The 19071-nt window shown below is 39.0% G+C and overlaps 2 protein-coding genes across 5 annotated transcripts in view; both read right to left on the bottom strand.

Moving 5' to 3' along the window:
• Window positions 1-4526, bottom strand: part of FBXO22 (F-box protein 22) — a 30184-nt gene extending 25658 nt beyond the window's left edge. For both annotated transcript variants that reach the window (XM_025390654.1, XM_025390655.1), the window contains exons 1-2: window positions 4275-4526; window positions 3764-3902 (exon numbers count right to left, since the gene is read on the bottom strand). In XM_025390654.1, coding sequence (XP_025246439.1) covers window positions 3764-3902; window positions 4275-4417 — 282 coding nt within the window. In that variant the 5' untranslated portion in view covers window positions 4418-4526. The remainder of the gene's footprint in view (window positions 1-3763; window positions 3903-4274) is intronic.
• Window positions 4527-7303: 2777 nt separating this feature from the next.
• Window positions 7304-19071, bottom strand: part of UBE2Q2 (ubiquitin conjugating enzyme E2 Q2) — a 59282-nt gene continuing 47514 nt past the window's right edge. For all 3 annotated transcript variants that reach the window (XM_025390502.1, XM_025390501.1, XM_025390503.1), the window contains 4 exons: window positions 17645-17693; window positions 17100-17195; window positions 11279-11345; window positions 7304-8921 (listed from right to left, as the gene is read on the bottom strand). In XM_025390502.1, the coding sequence (XP_025246287.1) occupies window positions 8890-8921; window positions 11279-11345; window positions 17100-17195; window positions 17645-17693 (244 nt within the window). In that variant the 3' untranslated portion in view covers window positions 7304-8889. The remainder of the gene's footprint in view (window positions 8922-11278; window positions 11346-17099; window positions 17196-17644; window positions 17694-19071) is intronic.

Here is a 19071-nt window from a genome sequence, read left to right as displayed (position 1 = left end):
TGCCATGGTGCTACCACTCTGTTGAGCTACCTGACCCTCTTCACCTAACTGCCTGACCTTCAAGTCATCTGAATCTGTGATGCCTGGTATAGTGAGTAAAGGAGAGAGAACTCAAAGAGATTTAGGGGCCAGGGACCGTGGCTTACGCCTGTAATCTCAGCACTCTGGGAGGCCAGTGGGTGGATCACCTGAGGCCAGGGTGAGACCAGTCTGGCCAACAGGGTGAAACCCCATCTCTACTAAAATACAAAAATTAACTGGGTGCGGTGGCGTGCACCTGTAGTCCCAGCTACTCAGAAGGCTAAGGCAGGACAATCACTTGAACTCAGAAGGTGGAGGCTGCACTGAGCTGAGATCAGGCCACTGCACTCCAGCCTGGACAACAGGCAAGACTCTGTCTCAAAAACAAAACAAAACAAAAAACAGATTTAGGTCTTAGTGGCAACTCTGCCACAAACCAGCAGAATAACCCTCATCAAGCTTTTAGGCCTCAGGTTTCTTACTCCTGAACAAGGATTAAAAGTCTGGTCCTGAGATTTTATGAATCTCCCTCTCCTGGCACCCAATGAAAAGCAACTGCTGAATTTTCCGTCCTAATTCACACTAGAAGAAGTGACATAACAAGTCTCAACATGAAATGTTCTCAGAGCACAGTTAAGACAGCTAGCACCACATTCCACTGTTCAAAGAAGTTACAAATGGCAAGTTGTTTTATAAAGCTTTTGGCAGACTTTAAAATATTTCTTTTCTTTTTTTTTTTTTTGAGACAGAGTATCACCCAGGCTGGAGTGGCGCAATCTGGGCTCACGCAAACTCCATCTCCCCAGTTCAAGCGATTCTGGTACCTCAGCTACCTGAGTAGCTGCGATTACAGGTTTGCACCAACACGCCCAGCCAATTTTTGTACTTTAATATTTTTATTTATAAATTTGATATTTTTAAGTATTTAATATTTTTAAATATTTATATTAATATTTTTAGCGGAGACAGGGGTTTCACCATGTTGGCCAGGCTGTTCTCTAACTCCTGACCTCAAGCGATTTGCCTGCCTCGGCTTTCCAAAGTGCTGGGATTATAGGCATGAGCCGCCGTGCCTGGCGGACTTTAAAATATTTCTAATAGAAAAGTTAAATCAACTTTCTTTATAGCTATAAAAGTGCCCATGTCCACTAGATAACTTGGAAAACACAAATAAACAGCACGTATGATTTGGATAGAGTTTTCATGTTTTTGTCTCACCAGCAGTTTACTATAATGGAGGAACTCCTCTAAGGGCATTACTATAACTATGTGAACTTTAATAATGATACTAATAAAAGACTATTTAACAGACATCTATTGAGAACTTACGCTCCTAGTACTATAAGTAATGTGTTATATGCATTACCTTTTCATTATTTAATCCTTACAACAACTCTATAAGGGCACAGGAAAATTATTATTTTTCTTTTTATTTTATGGAGATAGCACCTGAGGCTCAGAGAAGTTAAGTAGCTTTTTCAAAGTCACACCGCTGGTATATGCCAAAGCTACAATTCATACCTTAGTCTGTCTGGCTATTAACAGCCACCACAATGTATAAACTCTTAAAGCTATAGAAAAATAATGCCTGTTGTGGTAAAAATTTGAAAACGATGACCACAGAGAGAAAACTTTTAAAAAACATTAAATAGAAAAAAAAAGCTATTTTGGCTTTCTTTTCTACTCTCCCTTTTGGTCTTTAATAATTCAGATGATACTAAATATATAATTTTATAATGTTTTCACTTTTAAAATCAACATTTGCTCTTGTCATTAATACACTTACAGTTTATAATTTAATAGCCTTATTTATTAAATTAATATTCGGTTTTTTAGTATCCCTTATTATAAACGATGCTCCAGAGAACACTTCTGAGGAAAAAAGCCTGCTTGCATTTTGAATTCTTCCAAATGATAAACTTCTGGAAAAATGGCAGGAGTTGGGACAAAGCACCAGAGAAGAAAAGTTTTCTACAAGCCTGCCTTTGGATACTGGCCAGCTCCCTGGGATGAGAGTTCCAGAGCCCAGACAAGGTAAGGAGAAAGACCACCCAAGGAAGGGGGAAACAGAAGAGTGGTTACATATGGGGCACTGAGGTAATATCTAAATACATTAAGAATGATGAGAACCAGTTTCCCTTTGCCCAAAAGGGAGGTACAAATATGAGCAGAGACAAAACTAGAAAGCATCTTGCACTTGATTAGAAAAGGATGCACCTGTGTGAACTGATGAGTTTCCACATACATATAGTTGTAAACGTGTATATGTGTATGCTGATGTATATACATACACATGCATGTATATACATACATACACTCCTTGGCTCTGTCTAATGACTGGGCTTTGGAGCAGCAAATCCCTCAATGGCAAGGAGTACACTAAAAGAGTCTAGACCTTGATTTCTAAATACCACACTCCATCAAAAGGAGCCAGGGCTTAATGACCAATTCCAGGACCAAAGCAGGTAAAACCCAAGACAAGCTTAGAACATCTTGTGCCAGAAAAAAGAAAAGTGCTCAAAGATAATGCAGTCATCTCTAAAAAGACACTGAAGCCAGCCTGAAGGAGCTCCCACTAGCCAAACTGCAGGGGGGGGGGGGCGTAATTTGAGCACCAAAATACAGTAACAGATTATAGCCCACTGAATTAAATAAGACTCCGAGAGTGTACAGATACAAATAAACGCACTGAAACACGATATTTACATAGTTTCAAATGATCTCTTCACAAAACACTCAATCATTACAGAACAGTGATTTTAGTGAAGACACTTGGCAAGCACCACCTTAATTGAGTAATCAAAGGTAATACCACCAATAACGAGACCAATGGAAATCACATGCCACCTAAGGATGCCGCGAAAAGAGCACAGCATCACTTCTGTGATTATTTCCTGCCAAAGACACAATTGATGGATGTTCTACAAAATAGCCTGCAATTTTCCTAGGTGTCAAGATTTGGAAAAATCAAGCAAAGCTTGTGAAACTGTTCCAGATCAAAGGAGATTAAAGAAACATGACTTACTTAGAGCAACTTACAATTGGGAACAGATCTTTTTGCCATGAAGAACCTTACTGGGACAACTGGCAAAATCTGAACCGAGTCTGAGGACAAAATGGTAGAAATGTATCAGTGATAATTTCCTGATTGTGACAGCTGCACCGTAGTTATGTCTGTAAGCCGTACTAAACAGTGACAGAGCAGCAGGTTGGCACTTCACTGTCAAAGGGCTCCCTTCCACTCCCCAGAGAGATGGTACACCCTGCAGTCCCTCCAACTCCACAGTCCGAGTCTTCATCTCTCCAGGTGTTGGCTCCCCTTTTGAAGTTGGGGGCCAGAGAAGCAAAAGAGTACAGGATGGAAAGTTGAACTATTTGGCTTTAAGTTTTGGTTCTTGGCTTTCTAGGTGTGCTACACTGAGCAAGACACACCCAGTTGTCTTCCCGGTAAAAGACAACAAAAACTTGCTTCAAGGGAAGCAGGTGAAGGGAAGGTTCTGCACAGCGTTGTTGTTAATAGTGAAAATGTGCACACTTAAAAGGCTCAACATTTGATGAATGGTCAAATAAATCATGACACATCTTTACCGTGTAGTCACTAAAACTGATGTTTACAAAATCTTTTCCCGGCACAAGAAGATGTTCCTTGAATTAACAAAACTGGGATTTAAAAAAAAATAGTTCTCAAAAGACTGAACCACCAACCTGCAAATGACTGTGCATGACACCCCTTGCTACTTGCCTCAAGCTCCTCTGCTACTACGCGAACCAAGCAATGCCTCTCCAGGTGGCTGGCCTCGGCCAGGCCTGCGGAGATCCAGGTTACGCTCCGATGGGTCCGCAACACTCTGCGCACACACTCCCTCCATAAGCGGCACACGCTGGGGACGCAAACGCACAAAGGATTGCAAACGGACGTTCATTTTCGTCTCTCCCACAGCTCACAAACCCCCACCCACTGGAGCAGGAGATCCCTGCGGGATCCAAAGTCCCCGGGGGAGGTAGGTGTCAGTCAGGGCGCTGGTTCGGAAGGAGAGCCAGAAGTGGAGAAAACCTTAAGGGGAACTTCGCCCCTCAGCGAAGTCCCCCGGGGCACCACGGCTGGGAGATACCTCGCGGGTAGCGGGTAACCTCAGGTAGGGCGAGGGAACTGGGGAGAGCCCTGGGTCCCCACGGTCTCTCCCCACCCCGCCAGCCTGGGGCATGCCCACGGCGTGTCACAAGGCAAGCTTCCCGCCTCCGCCTCCTCTCACCAGGCCACCCGCAGCAACGCCTTGGCGGGCAGGAAGGTGAGCACACGCTCCACCACCTCCGCCAGGTTACTCAACACGAAGGTGCTCCGTGGGTCTACGGAGGAGGAGCCGCAGCGGTCGGCGCTGCTGCCCACCGGCTCCATTCCTCACTAGCCCGACGGAACCAGTCCTACGGCGGCCCGGAGGAACCCGATTACGCCAGCACAGAGTTGCCTGGCCGGCGCGCACTGAGCAAGCGCCCGCGCCACTTCCGGCCGGACGGGGACGGTGGGCGTGGCAACGCCGGTGAATATCCTGGCCTGGAGTCCGCACACCGAGGTTGAAGCCATCCGTTCCATAATACGCTCGGAACTGTTTTTTCATTTTTGAGATTGGGTCTAATGCTGTGGGCAGGCAGGAGTGGAGTGGCGCGGCCTCTGCTCACTGCAGCTTCTACCTCCCAGGCTCAAGCGATCCTCCCGCCTCAGCCTCCCTCATAGCTTGAACTACAAGCTCCCGCCACCACGCCCAGCTAATTTTTGTATTTTTCGTAGTGACAGGTTTCCCTATGCTCTCCAGGCTGGTCTCAAACCCCAGGGCTCAAGCGATACTCCCGCCTGGGCCTCCAAAGGTGCTGGAATTACAGGCATGAGCCACCGCGCCTGGCAACTTTCCAGGAGGCCTCCTGCAGTGAAAATCCTGTGTGCTTCTCACTGCCCTGGCACCGCCATATTTCTGAGTTTACATCGTTCTCTAATTCACAAATTCCTTGCAGAGACTAGGTAGTACTTATTGCTCTTCATAGTTCCAATGCCTGTTTAAATAGCATAAGCTCAATTTTTGAACGGACAGTGTTTGCTTTTAAAAAATTGTCCTAGTGTATGAAAATCACTGCCTTTATTCCTTGGCAAACTTAGTTAACTCGTTGTAATATTCAGGTTTAAAGTTTCGAATGAGTAAAATGGCATAAATAGCACCTGCCATTCTAAGGTAGCTGAGTGAGATTATTGCTGTGAAGCACGCCCGAAGTTGTGCATCAGTTCCCTGCCAGGAACATCAGATTCACCTGGAAACTACTAAGTTTTAGCACATTTCCCGTCCTTACCCCAGACACTGGGGTAAATCAGACACTGGGGGTGAGGCCCAGCAATCTACGTTTTAACAAACTTTATGGCGATTCTGATGCATGCTCAAACTGAGAACCACCAAAAAATGGAAGCACAGCAGACACAGGTTCGTCCATTCCTCCCGCCAATTCCTTCCTAAGGGAGCCCTGATTTGATCGCCAGATCTTGGGCAGAAACTTGGTCTAAATCAGAAGTTCTCATTATGGCCTCAGGACCCTTTACACACTAAAATATTGACACGACCAATAGTTTATGTGTGTTATGACTATCAATATTTACCATATTAAAAATTAAATCAGAACATCTTTTTAAAAAACAGATGTTATACATTAACGAAATATTTTTATGGAAAACAACTATTTCCCAAATCCTCCTTCCCACACTGGTGGATAGTATGACATTGTCACTGGTATAAGCCTCCTGAGTAGCTGTGACTCTTTTTTTTTTTTTTGTAGACCCAGGGTCTATGTTGCCCAGGTTGGTCTCAAACTCCTGGCTTCAAGACATCCCTCTGCCTCTGCCTCCTAAAGCGTTGAGATTACAGGTATGAGCCAACAAGCCCAGCCAGTTTTTTTCCTTAGTCTATTTATAGGCGCAGCTGCTTAAGGAAGCCAGATGGCCCAGATGTCACCAGAGCTTCCTGACCCCTTGTGGAATACCAGAGGAAGATAAAGAGGCACCCTCCGGTTACCTTTAGATCATTAACATAATGCTAAAATCCTCTTCCCTAAAAAGCAAGCTCACTGGCATCTCATGAACATGGATGTATGAAGCAGCATGTTCAGGGACTATGCCTGCTTGTCTGGAACTCCAGCCTGTGTATGCCCTTCATACCTCCCCCGCCCCCTCAGCTAACTCTTTAAACTCCCCAGCCTCCTATCCCTCTGGGAGAAGGTGCCTTGAGAGCATGAGCTCCCTTTCTCCATTCTCTGGCTACTGAACGACACCCCATTGTCTTTCAAAGTGGGCGTTCTTTCTTTGTGGCTGATATAAAACAGGGAGAGGACAGTTTACCAGTGGCGGCATCACTTTACATTTTGCAAATATTTAATTTCTGTCTTAATGGAAGACAGACAGATTCTCATATTTGCTTCTGAATTTGATCTGTTGCAAAATCACATCATGTAGCCTCTGGAAAACTCCATTGTACACATGAAAGAATGAGTGAAAATGGCAAATGTTTTAGTATTATGAAAATAGTCTCTTGAAATGGTCTCAGGGGTCTCCAGTGTTCCCCAAATCATGCTTTGAGAACCATTGTGCAAACTAATCACGATGGTTTCATTCTTTTCACCACCATTGGTTTAGGGGTAGGCACAGGGCCCTGATGTAGCCAAGGAAAGGCAAGAGGCCGTGTACTTGATGGGATGGTGCTTTTAGAGATTTCCTCATCTCCTAAGGAGACACTAGAAAACAGGGGCATTTATCTACCTCTGAATCAAGTAAGGTGGCTGTACATAACATGCAACCAAAAGATGAAACCAACATAGAAAAATCTCAAGGAAGCAGAGCAAAGCCCAGATGTACAGTACAACTGGAGTTATCCTACCTCTGGACTTCTTGTATGTGAAATAACCTGTCAATTGTGTGTAAGGAGGCCATGGGTACGCTAAGAAGTAGCAGATTATTTTCACTGGGGGAACTAAGGATAGCCATAAAGGAAAAAGTAGCACTTCAATTTATAATGAGAACGGAAGAGGAAAAAGGCTGAGGAAAAGGTGACTATTCTACAGACCATTTCCAGGTTCTTTCACTTTCTATTGTTAAATCTGCCTGTCTTCCAAGCCTCCCCTCACCACTTCCCTCCTTAAATATCTTATTCCAGAAACTCAATAGAGCTTACAAACACATCAAGCAGAGTTTTCTTATGAGGGAAAAATGAGAAAGTAATCTTTTTTTTGCTTGCCATGATCAGCACAAACCAAATTTTTAAATGGTTTATTCATAAACTTGATGCAAGTTTACAAAATTTACTGTACATTGCCAAATAAATCTGCAATTAAAAATAAAATCCATAAAACAAAGCATGCCAAATGTGCAGCTATCAATCTGCTTGCCATCAGGATATTAAAGAATTCAACAACGTATTCAAGATTTAGCCTTAGGCTTAAGGAACTTTACTGCTTTAAAGAATTCTGCCATGTCACTTGTTATCTGAGCAACTGGCAATGAGACCTTTATACAAATGTAACCAAGTGAACAAGAATACCAGAAAATTTACTGCTCTCTTAACCAAAATAGAATCAAAAGAAATTAAATACACACAATAATGTAGAAATGACAAGTCTCTCAGATGTGGTTTACAAAGTTAAAAACTGAATCTCAAAGCAAATGCATAAGAAACACTTTTGAACTTTGTAACTGGTTTGTGCAGAAAAATGTGCTTCTGGATTTCTTGTTAAAAGTGCTTAATAACTAGAATTTCCTTTTAAATCAAACTTGGGTGTATTAAAAAAATCTATTACCAACCAAAAAGGACTGATTCAGGTAAGGCAATAAAATGGAGAGTACCTTGATTTGAGTCAGGTTCCATCAAAAATTAACATACGGAGAGTTTCTATTAATCTTTCAATGTAAAAGCCATCGTTTTGACTATGGCAAAAGTTACTGTAAGAGTCTCCAAATTAAGTATATTTTTCTACTTAACTGCGCAGCTTTTGCTCAAGGAGTCTTTGTGCCAATCACTTTATAAGTTTATTAGTTTACAAATGATTGCAACATCCCGTTAATAAAATGGAAACGTAAGATGACTTAGTATTTTAAATAACTTTAAGCTCTATACTGTGGCTCTTGTTCATAAGAAACACTGAACCAACAAGCAGCAGATTCAGCCCAGCAAGACTCTGATGCCCCAGTGGAAATCACTACTTGCAAGCCTTAACTGATATAGTTTTACACTGCTTTGCCTAAGAAGAACAATGTAACTCAATTAAGAGTATTATCTTCAGGAAACAATTCATATCTTCACATAGTCATTAAAAAGTTTAACAATTTAATGAGTAGGTTTCCTATCCTTTTGGCAATATCATAAAATAGTTTTAGACATGAAAGAGCTATTATCATTTAGAAGGCCTTAAAATTTTCTAAACCAATATTGAACATCGATTAAACTTGTATTGGCTGTAAATGGAATATATTGCAAATCCTTGCAACCCATGGGCTCAATATAGGAAAGTTACTCTAAAGCCTCAACTTCAGTAGCCTGACGCTGACTTGGCTGCTTTAAAAAGTTCACTTTTCAAGAAAAAGAGATAAGGAGTGGCCAGTATGTGTATTTATCAGGAGAAATACAATAAAGGCCCCACTGCTCAGTCCAAGATATCTAAAATGAGCAAAATGCAAAGGCTGTAACTTCATACTGGATGTCAGATGACAGATTATCCACTAAAATATCTATTAACTAACGTCTTCGGTACTGCTGTAATAGGGGCACTCAAAGCTTGTGTCTGCATATTGGTTAAGATTTTCTTTAAAGCAACATTAGTCCAAACACACAACAGTCAACATATTTAGCCATCTTCCTTTGGAGGGGTGTACCAGCCTGAAATAGAATGAAAAAAAAAAGTTAAAATACTTAATTCTTAAATAAATTAGAAGAACTGGCATGTAATAAGGCTAGCTACAGTCTCTCTTCATAATTTTGGTGTTTAAATCTACTATAAATTTTTTTTTCTTTTTCCTTTTCTTTTTTTTTGAGACAGAGTTTTGCTCTGTCACCTAGGCTGGAGTGCAATGGCGCAAACAGCTCACTGCAACCTCCACCTCCCAGATCAAGCAATTCTCCTGCCTCAGCCTCCCAAGTAGCTGGGATTACAGGCATGCGCCACTATGTCCCATTAATGTTTTTTGTTTTGTTTTGTTTTGTTTTGTATTTAGTAGAGACAGGGTTTCACCATGTTGGTCAGGCTGGTCTCCAACTCCTGACCTCAGGTGATCCATCCACCTCCGCCTCCCAGAGTGTTGGGATTACAGGTGTGAGCCACCGCACCCGGCCTACTGTAAAAATTAAACTTATACTTGGATTGGTAACACTGTATTTTGCTATTTCACAACAGAAAGTTATTTTCTATGAATAAATTGTACTTGAGTTTTCAACACAAGAGCTCTGTATTAATGGCATCTCTAGCTAAAGATGACTGTGGAATATTAGACTAAAAGAATAAGTTTTATTCCACTTCAGTTCTATACTTGAAAGTAAGCCTCATGGAAAGTACTTAGAATATAAGGAACTTGGACTGTTATCAGAGCCATGACATCATTTCACCAATGACGAGGAAGCCATCGCAGCAGGTGCAGTAACTAAATGACGATGCCTAAAATCAGAGTTAGTAGCAAGCCAGACTAGAATCCATCTTGAGCTATTGTACAACATGGTGACTACAGTTAACAATACACTGTATTCTTGAAAAATGCTAAGAGTGGATGTAAGGTGTCTCACCATAAAAATGATAACTATGTAAGGTGATGCCTAGGTTAATTAGCTAGATTTAGTCATTCCACAATTATGTATACTTCAAAACTTTGTACACAATAAGTATAACGTGTCAATTTTTTACAAATAAGAAAAAAAAATTTTTTAAGATTAAAAAAATCCCTAGAAGTCATCTCTCCCGATTCTGAATCTATTACTCTTTCATCACAGCTAAGCTTACACATACCCACACACTCTCAAATACAGCATTTTCTATAAATATTTTTTAAATGCCAGTTGTAATGTTTAAGAAATAAAAATAAGAAATCTGTTTCCCAGGCTCCACAAAAACCTAAGCTCTCCATAAAAAGGCAAATTAGACTACGTACTGTTTAGTATGAAACTTTAGAACAGTATGAATATGCCAAGATCTATAAAGTATCAAAGTAGTACACAGGTTTCTTTGGATCTACTAATTTTGTGTGCTAGAAATTATTATTATGAAAACCTGGCCTTGTCCTCAAATTTTATCGTTTCTCTCTTCTGCTTGAAAATTTTGTTTTGAATACTATTGCCGTAAGTAAGCAATCACTGAAAAAGTGACAAGTTTGCTTTGTCATTAAAATAAGTAAGCACAAAACACAAATCTTAAGTCACAAACTGACACATTTCTAGCAAAGTAAAGAATACTTTACAGGCATGGTGGCTTGTGCCTACAGTCCGAGCTACTGGGGAGACTGAGGCAGGAGGATCACATCAGCCCAGGAGCTTGAGGCTGCAGTCCACTATGATCACACCTATAAACAACCACTGCACTCCAGTTGTAACAACAAGAACTCCATCTATAAAGAGTTGCCTTTAACTCAATTTCTACAACCATTGATTTTAAGTAAGTAAAGTGAGTCATGCATTAATCTACTAAAAAAAAAAAAAAAAAAAATCTTGATTCTGACTCTGAGATATCTAGGCCAAGTGTATAGGATACAAAAATTTTGATTGAAGTACAATGTTAAGGTTTGTGGCGCGATGACTCACACCTGTAACCCCAGCACTTTGGGAGGCCGAGGCGGGTGGATCACAAAGTCAGGAGATCGAGACCTTCCTGGCTAACATGGTGACACCCCATCTCTACTAAAAATACAAAAAAAAAAAAATTAGCCAGGCATGGTGGCAGGCGCCTGTAGTCCCAGTTACTTAGGAGGCAGAGGAAGGAGAATGGAATGAACCTGGGAAGCAGAGCTGGCAGTGAGTCAAGATAGCAGCACTGCACTCCAGCCAGGGTGACAGAACAAGACTCCATCTCAAGAAACAAATAAAATAAAATAAAATAAATAAATAAAGATTTTTGTATGCAGCACAAGTTTTTTTCACTATGGTAACAGTACTTTAAGAAACTAAAGCAAAAACAGAAAAATAAAACGGTAAATATTAATACATTATCTAAAAACTTCTTAAATGGCAATAAACACTTATTGAATTAAACATACCATTTTTCTCATGTATCTGTACAATGGAATTATAGGATTGTTGGGCTCTTGCTAGATTATATTGATTCTGAAAGAGAATTACACATTTTAAATCAAAAGTGTAATTAGGTGAAAATTATTACAATAAATTTATGAATGCATCACACTGTGCTTAAAAGAACACAGGAAACTGACTCTCCATTTCAAAAACAATTTTAACTTAATAGCCTCATTTCTCAAGTTCATTATTCTCTACAATTTTATAAAAATAACAAAACCAAAATTGTACCCCAGTAAAAATCAACAAGCCTCACAGTTCATTTTTATAAATCTTCCTACCATTGGACAACTACAAAGCTTTCTGGTTCTAGAGTCTGTCTCCATATTGCTGAATCAAGTTAAAGGATTATATCTGGATGTTAATAAAACTCAAACGTTCTTCATGTAGCTTCTATTTTAAAAACAACTACAAAATATTACTTTCAGATAAGAAAATATTAAGCTTCCACGACTATACATATGAATGACATTTTCAGTTAGAAATCTAAAGAACACCCATAATTGGCACCTGGCTTACTAAAGGAGCCCTCTTTTGATAAAAATATACAATCTTTTTAAGGAGCCAAATCTAGGATTAATTTTGTCACCATACAACCAACCTATATCTTCACTTCAAATTAATATACCAGAACACTCTCCATAGTGGTACCCATCTATCCACTATATTATGTCGCAGAATTTTTTGCATAATAAATTCACACACCACAAGACTCAAAAATGTCTACATCCTAAGTGAAAACTCTCCCTCCTACTTGTACCCTAAACATCCAGTTTCCTCCCATTCAACCCCCTTCCTCCACACAAGTTAACCACTATTACTAATTTCTTTTATGTCCTTCTTTAAGATTACACAAAAATATTCATGTACAGCCCACTGTTATTAGCCATTGTCCTGGCTTTCCTTCACTAACAGTTGCATGCTACAGATACTGATCTGCCCCTTTTCTCATCTAGCATATCCTGGAGAATGTTCCAAATCAGTATAGAACATACCTGTTTTAAACACTGAAATATTTCTATTACATGGATATTCAAATATTTAATCAGTCCCCTATTGGTGGACATCAGGTTGTTGTCAGTATTTTGCTGTTATAATGTTGCCATGAGCAACCTTGTACGTATATCTGCTGAGTACTGGTAAAAATGTCCTAGAGTAGAGCTCCTGGGTCAAAAGTTATACATGCCTTAGTAATTTTGAGATTACATAACTGCACAAATGTGTCTGCCCACCAGCCATCTGTAAGAGTGCCTTGATGCAGCCTCACCAGTGCAGTGCTTCAAATATTTGTAGATTTCTGACAATATACTAGATGGACTCCCAGTACAGTTTTAATTTGTATTTCTATTACTGAGTGAGACTGAGCCTGTCTCCAATATGTTCATGAGCCATTTATTTCTATTTCTGTAAACAGACTTTTTATACCCTTTTCCTATTTTTTTTAACATGTTAAATTTATGTAAGGACTTTTCCTATTTTTCTACAGGGTAGTCTTTTTCAACATTTAGAGCTCTTTAAAATAGTAAAGCCGGCCGGCACGGTGGCTCACATCTGTAATACCAGCACTTTGGGAGGCTGAGGCAGTTGGATCACCTGAGGTCGGGAGCTCGAGACCAGCCTGACCAACATGGAGAAACCCCGTCTCTACTAAAAATACCAAATTAGCCGGGCATGGTGGCGCGCACCTGTAATCTCAGCTACTTGGGAGGCTGAGGCAGGAGAATCGCTTGAACCCGGGAGGCAGAGGTTGCAGTGAGTCTGAGATCACACCATTGCACTCCAGCCTGGGCAACGAGAGCAAAACTCCGTCTCAAACAAACAAACAAAAAAACCACACACACACAAATAAAATAGTACAGCCCTGCCATAATGCACCTAATAAACTAAACATAAAATGTATAGTAACACGTTTTTCTTAACATTAATGAAAAAGTGTTTTTTTAGTATTTTCACAAAAAGGACAAAAATAAGATTCAGAAACAAACTGTACATAAAAAATATATATACCCTGAAATTCCCAAATGACTGTGAAGTAGTCACTTTCCAACCCTACTGCCCACCACCCAAAACACAAGGAGAAAATAAGAATGTTGGCCTTCCCCAGTCTCAATATCAGTAGCAAGGTACTCAAACGCCCAGTTTAAACAAATGTTTCTGCAGAGGCTTTACTGTACTGTGGGTCTAGCCCTTCCTATTCTTCTAACTCACTGATTTCTGCTTGTATATCTTTAATAATTTCCCCATTCTGCTTTCCTTCAGGTTCTTTTAAGAGACAGAGTCTTGCTCTGTCACTTGGACTAGAGTGCAGTGGCTGGATCTCAGCTCACTGCAACCTCCATCTCCCAGGTTCAAGCAATTCTCCTGCCTCAGCCTCCCAAACAGCTGGGATTACAGGCATCTGCCACCACACCCAGCTAATTTTCGTGTTTTGTTTTTTTGGCAGAGATGGGTTTCACCATGTTCCACAGGGTGGTCTCGAACTCCTGAGCTCAGGTCATCCACTCGTCTCAGCCTACCAAAGTGCTAGGATTACAGGAGTGAGCCACCGTCCCCGGCCTCCTTCAGGGTTTTTCATTGTCCTGTCTAGCAATCAGTTAGAGGCTTGATTCATTTTCATTCTTTTCTTAATGGCATAAGGATTTGGCAATGAACATTCCTCTGAGCTCTCCTTTAGTCTCTGATAAGTAATGATTGCATTATTGCTATTCTGTAGATATTCTGCAGTTTTAATTTTGAAGCCCTGTTTGACCTAAGGGCTGTTTGCATGAATTATAAAATTCCAGAAAGAAATATCTGTTTTCTGGTTTTATTATTAACTTATAGATTTAACTAAGATCAGAGAATGACATCTGTCCTTTTCTGTTTTTCAGTATTTGAGGTGTTCATTGAAAAAGATTAGCTTCTTGAATGTTCCAGATAGGAAGAAGAGGGGAGAGAGGAATAGATAGAATTCTAATATTTTAATTATGGTTCAATTCTAAGCATTTTAAAATTTCATTTTACTTTTTAAAACCATGATTTACAGCTGTGTTTAATTTCCAAATTCACATAGCTTTTTGTTAATCTCTTCATTATTGCCTTCTAACCTTAACTGCTTCATATTTAAATGATATGGTGTGTATGGTACCAACTGTTTTTAAATCTTCTGATTTTATGGATTTATAATTAATTTTTCTCCCATAGTCCATAAATGCTTGAGAACAATCTATATCTAATTATTAGGTACAGAGGTCTATGTCCATTATACCATGCCTGTTCACTGGTTATTCAAATCTACATATGGGCATTCTGTTTATCTGACTAGTAGTATGCAAGGTATGTTGAAATCTCCAACTATGATAGTGGACTTGTCAACTTCTCCCTGGGTTTTATCAGTTTTTCCTGAGTATTTTGAGGCTATTTTGATAGGTACATAAAATACGAAAATTGCTATATCCTCCTAATTAACAGACTTATCATCAAATTGTTACTAATGTTTTCTGTTCCAGAATCCTATTTTGTTTGATACTAAAGCTACATCATTTGGTTTTGGTTAATGTATACTGGCATATCTTTATCACTCTCCTTTATAAAAATTTTCAACCTTTTTGTACCTTTATATTTTAAATATAAAGATTAAAACAGCTGGATTTTATTAATTTAATCTAACTGGTAACTTTCGTCCATTTACATTTGTTATGACTGATTTATGTAGACTTGCTTCTATCACCTTTAGAACTTCTATTTCTCTCACTTTCTAGTATAATTCTAATATCTCCTCCTGGGATTCCACTAAGTCATATTTTAGCCCTCACTCTGATCTCTCCCCACCAACCCCACCAACTTCTGCCCTATCATCCATCCCCATGTCTCTCTGTGTAACATTCTAACGTGTTTTTTTGAGATAATCATCTAATCAATTAATTCTCTTCTGGTATCTAATCTACTGAGTTTCTTATTTCAACAATTACATTTTTTCTTTATTTTGAAACAGAGTCTCACTGTCACTCAGGCTGGAGTGCAGTGGCGTGAACATGCCTCAGTGCAGCCTCGGCCTCCTGGGCTCAGGTGATCTTCCCACCTCAGCCTCCTGAGTAGCTGAGACTATAGACAGGTACCCCATACCCAGTTAATTGTTTTTTTAGGGTGGAGGGGGGTATTTTTTGTACAGATGAGTTCTCACCACGTTGCCCAGGCTGGTCTCCAACTCCTGGGCTCAAGCCATCCTCCTGCCTCGGCCTCCCAAAGTGCTGGGATTACAGGCGTGAACCACCATACCCATCTATATTTTTTATTTCTATAAGTTCTATTTCATCCATTTTCTTTTCAGGTCTTCCTCATCATTCCTGGCAGTCTTACTGCTTGCTCAATTTTATGATTCCATCTTTTTTTCTTTATTTTAGATTTCACATGTAATTATTTTCTCATAATTCTAATATCTGAAGTATGTGTTTTGTATCTGATAATTCCAAAACTTACTGTCTTTGGGAAATATATCTATTATTTATTATTTCTGACAATTCTCAAATATGTTGAGGTGACTACCTGAATGCTATGATTGGAGTGAATTCTTTTAATCTTTGGGAATCCTACAGGCTTAAATTAGAGATGCTTTCCTACAAAAAGTATCTGTGTCTGCTTCTGATGAGAGCTGTGGATACAACTAACATGAGACCACTTTACCATCTTGCATAATCCTGAGATTCTCCAAGAGATTTGGCTCCCCAACCTTGCTCATTTATACACAGGAGACTAGACTGCTTAGTATAGGTAGTGACTCACTTCCTCCTACCCTGGAAAAAACAAAACAGTTCTTTCATCTGAATGTGATCACAGTCTAGGGGATTCTATGTGAGAATAAGTGGAGGTTATGGGCAGCAGGGAAAGACAGATGCTGACCATAGAAATAGGTCAGAAGCTGCCCTGAAGACTGTGTGCTCCAGGATTTCACTATTTAACTCAACTACCATTCCCTCCATAGTGAATGGAAGCTTCTGAGAGCACCATCTTGCCTTTAAACCACAAATTCTTGCTAAAAGTCATGGTAACAAACCTCTGGCTTTGAAAGGCTGTCTCATTTATGTCCTAAAATTAATGTTACAGCCTATGTTTCATGTTAACTGAAAAGAAAACCAGCCTGAACAACATCCTTATGTACCATGGCTTGCTCTCAGCTCCCCTTGGTTGGGCCTAGGGCAGCCAGACTGTCTGGTTCCAATCCTTTTTCTGTCACTTGTCACCTCAGACAAGTTGTCTAACTAACTTCTGTATGCTTCAGTTACCTCATCTACAAAATGCAGATAATAATAGCATCTACTTTTTAAGTTATTAAGAGGATTGAGTTAATAAAAAGTAAAAGATTTAAAAAAAACTTGGTTAAGAATAGGTACAGAGAAAAAAAAAGTAAAAATAAATAAATGAAAAGACTAGAGCCTAGCACATAAAAGCTTATCAGGAATTAGTTCTATAACATGAACTCAATTTTTTAAAACCTTAAAGTACATGTAATTTTTAATTTAATTTACTATAGTATACATACCAATAATAAGTTTACAACTGTAGACATGTTTATCTACAGCAAATATAACAAAGACTAAAAGAACAGATATTAAATCATTAAGTGATTATCAATTAGTATCTTTAATTTTCTTATAATTCTTTATTTTCTATAGATCACTTTTGTAACAAGAAAACAAACCAAATGAAAATGAAACTATCTCAAAAAAGAATTAAGTCAAGACAGGAAGAAAGCTCATAAATATAAAATATATCTTACGGTTTATGTAAAATTCTTAACAAAAGTACCTTATTTGCTCCAAACTGCACTCTGGCTTTGCCTTTGACTAAGGTGGCATTTATTTGCATGATGACTGATTCTATTGAGTAGGCACTGCTCCAGCCCTACAGGAAGAACAAAATATCTCTAAAATACAGCAGTATTTCTGATTCCCACTTGGGAAGGCCTAACAAAATGGTATGTAACTCAACAGCAGCAAATCAGTGTTAAAAAGTCTATAGTCAAGGGGAAAAAGTAAAATTGGAACATTTCCAGAATCTCACCAAAAAAAAAAAAACAACAACAAACCAATGTTCTAAGTGCCCAACATGAGCAAATTAGAACCTTAAATAAAGGTCACTCTTAATGCCTATCCTAGCATAAATTCAGCAGCAAGTACAATGTCATTTTATTGGTTTACCTTTTCATTCTTGAAAGTAGAAACTATTTTAAAAATAAACTAAAATTTCTTTAAAAGTAGGAGCTATTAAAGAATTTTCTACTTACAATCTAATTTACATGATCAAAACACTAAATTGTGGGTGAAAATGGAGTACCGTAAGAAAAAAGTCACCTGTTTTGTGAGAAGTTCCATACATAATGCTCCTCCACCCAATACATACCTTAAAAAGAAAAAAGGAGTCATACAAAATTCGAGAATTATTCCTCCTTAAACAATTTCTAAGTGCCATTACCAAGAAAATATGCATACAAGTAAAGATGAGAAAATAACATGAAAACAGTTGTTAGGGATATAGGACTATGGGTAACTTAAAAATTCTAGTGTTATCACGCTAATGTAATCCCTCTGAAATTCTAGTCAATTTTTTCTAATGGTTCTTAGAACATAATACTTTCAGATTTGTATGATATCAGTAACTAAGAACTTAGCCCTAAATATTCCAAAGAATAGGGGCAGAAGAACCAGTTTCCTTAAATGGCATTCGCGTGTTCTTTACATCTGAAACTCTACCATGATGTTACAGCCAAGAGTTTTTCCCGACAATGACACTGACCTTACCCTATCCATGCTATGAACATCTGCATGGCTTTATGGTTCAAACTGTTTTTACCCATTCTGTTGTGAGAATCAAATGGTTCTGACCATAGAGCTCCTCTCTGGAATTCCTTAAGCTCTTTCTAGGCCTGAAGACTATTCTCTGAACCAAAGATAACTTCTGGGGATGTACCAAATCTCCCATTAGAAAATCATTATTTAGGTAATGATTTTTTAACCTTTATCTTTCTCAAACAAAATTTCATTTCTCCTTTATGTTAAATTTCAAAATACATAAATATCATGCCTAAAAAATCAAGGGAATGATAGTTTTAGAACAAAAACTGTGGTAATTTTGAAAACACAAAAGCTAAGACCACTGATGAGGTCTATGTGGACACCAAGTCCACCACAAATTGTTCTGTCCTCTGGGGCTCTGCCCATGTCTTTCCCTTGTTTGAGATTCCTTCTGCTTCCTACCCTTCCAAATGCTGTATTTCCCCCCAGAAGACTTGCCAAGACCACTCTACCCTGCACATCTTCCACTCCAGCTAACCAAAGGCATCCTTGTGTCGACTAACCAAATTACTCTGCAGAGAAGGCATCTAAAAACTTTTACTGTAGACCACTAACATTAATAATTGTTATAGTGACAAAATTTAATAATAAAATTAGGGAAAGAAGTCCTCTTCAACTCCCCCATCCTGGAGAATCCAAGCAAGTGTCTCTCCCCACTTGCTTTGCCCAAACCCTAGGACCTTTCAAAGTGAAAAATTAATGGAAGGGAAAAAAACCTAAAAGAAAAACTCTCCAAAAATTTAAATTCAGAAGACTCATGGGATTTTTTTTTCTTTGTGTATTCTATTTCTCAAACATAGAAATCTATCTTCCACTCTTTAACTCTCCTACTGGGCTAAAAGTATTGTACGTAATGTGCACTCACTGATTTAACAGAATTAGAATATCCAGGTACTCATTTAGATTTTGGTTCCACAATTGCTCAA

This window comes from Theropithecus gelada, chromosome 7a, assembly GCF_003255815.1.
Source record: "Theropithecus gelada isolate Dixy chromosome 7a, Tgel_1.0, whole genome shotgun sequence".
NCBI lineage: Eukaryota > Metazoa > Chordata > Mammalia > Primates > Cercopithecidae > Theropithecus > Theropithecus gelada.
This window is presented reverse-complemented; position numbering and strand designations above follow the sequence as displayed.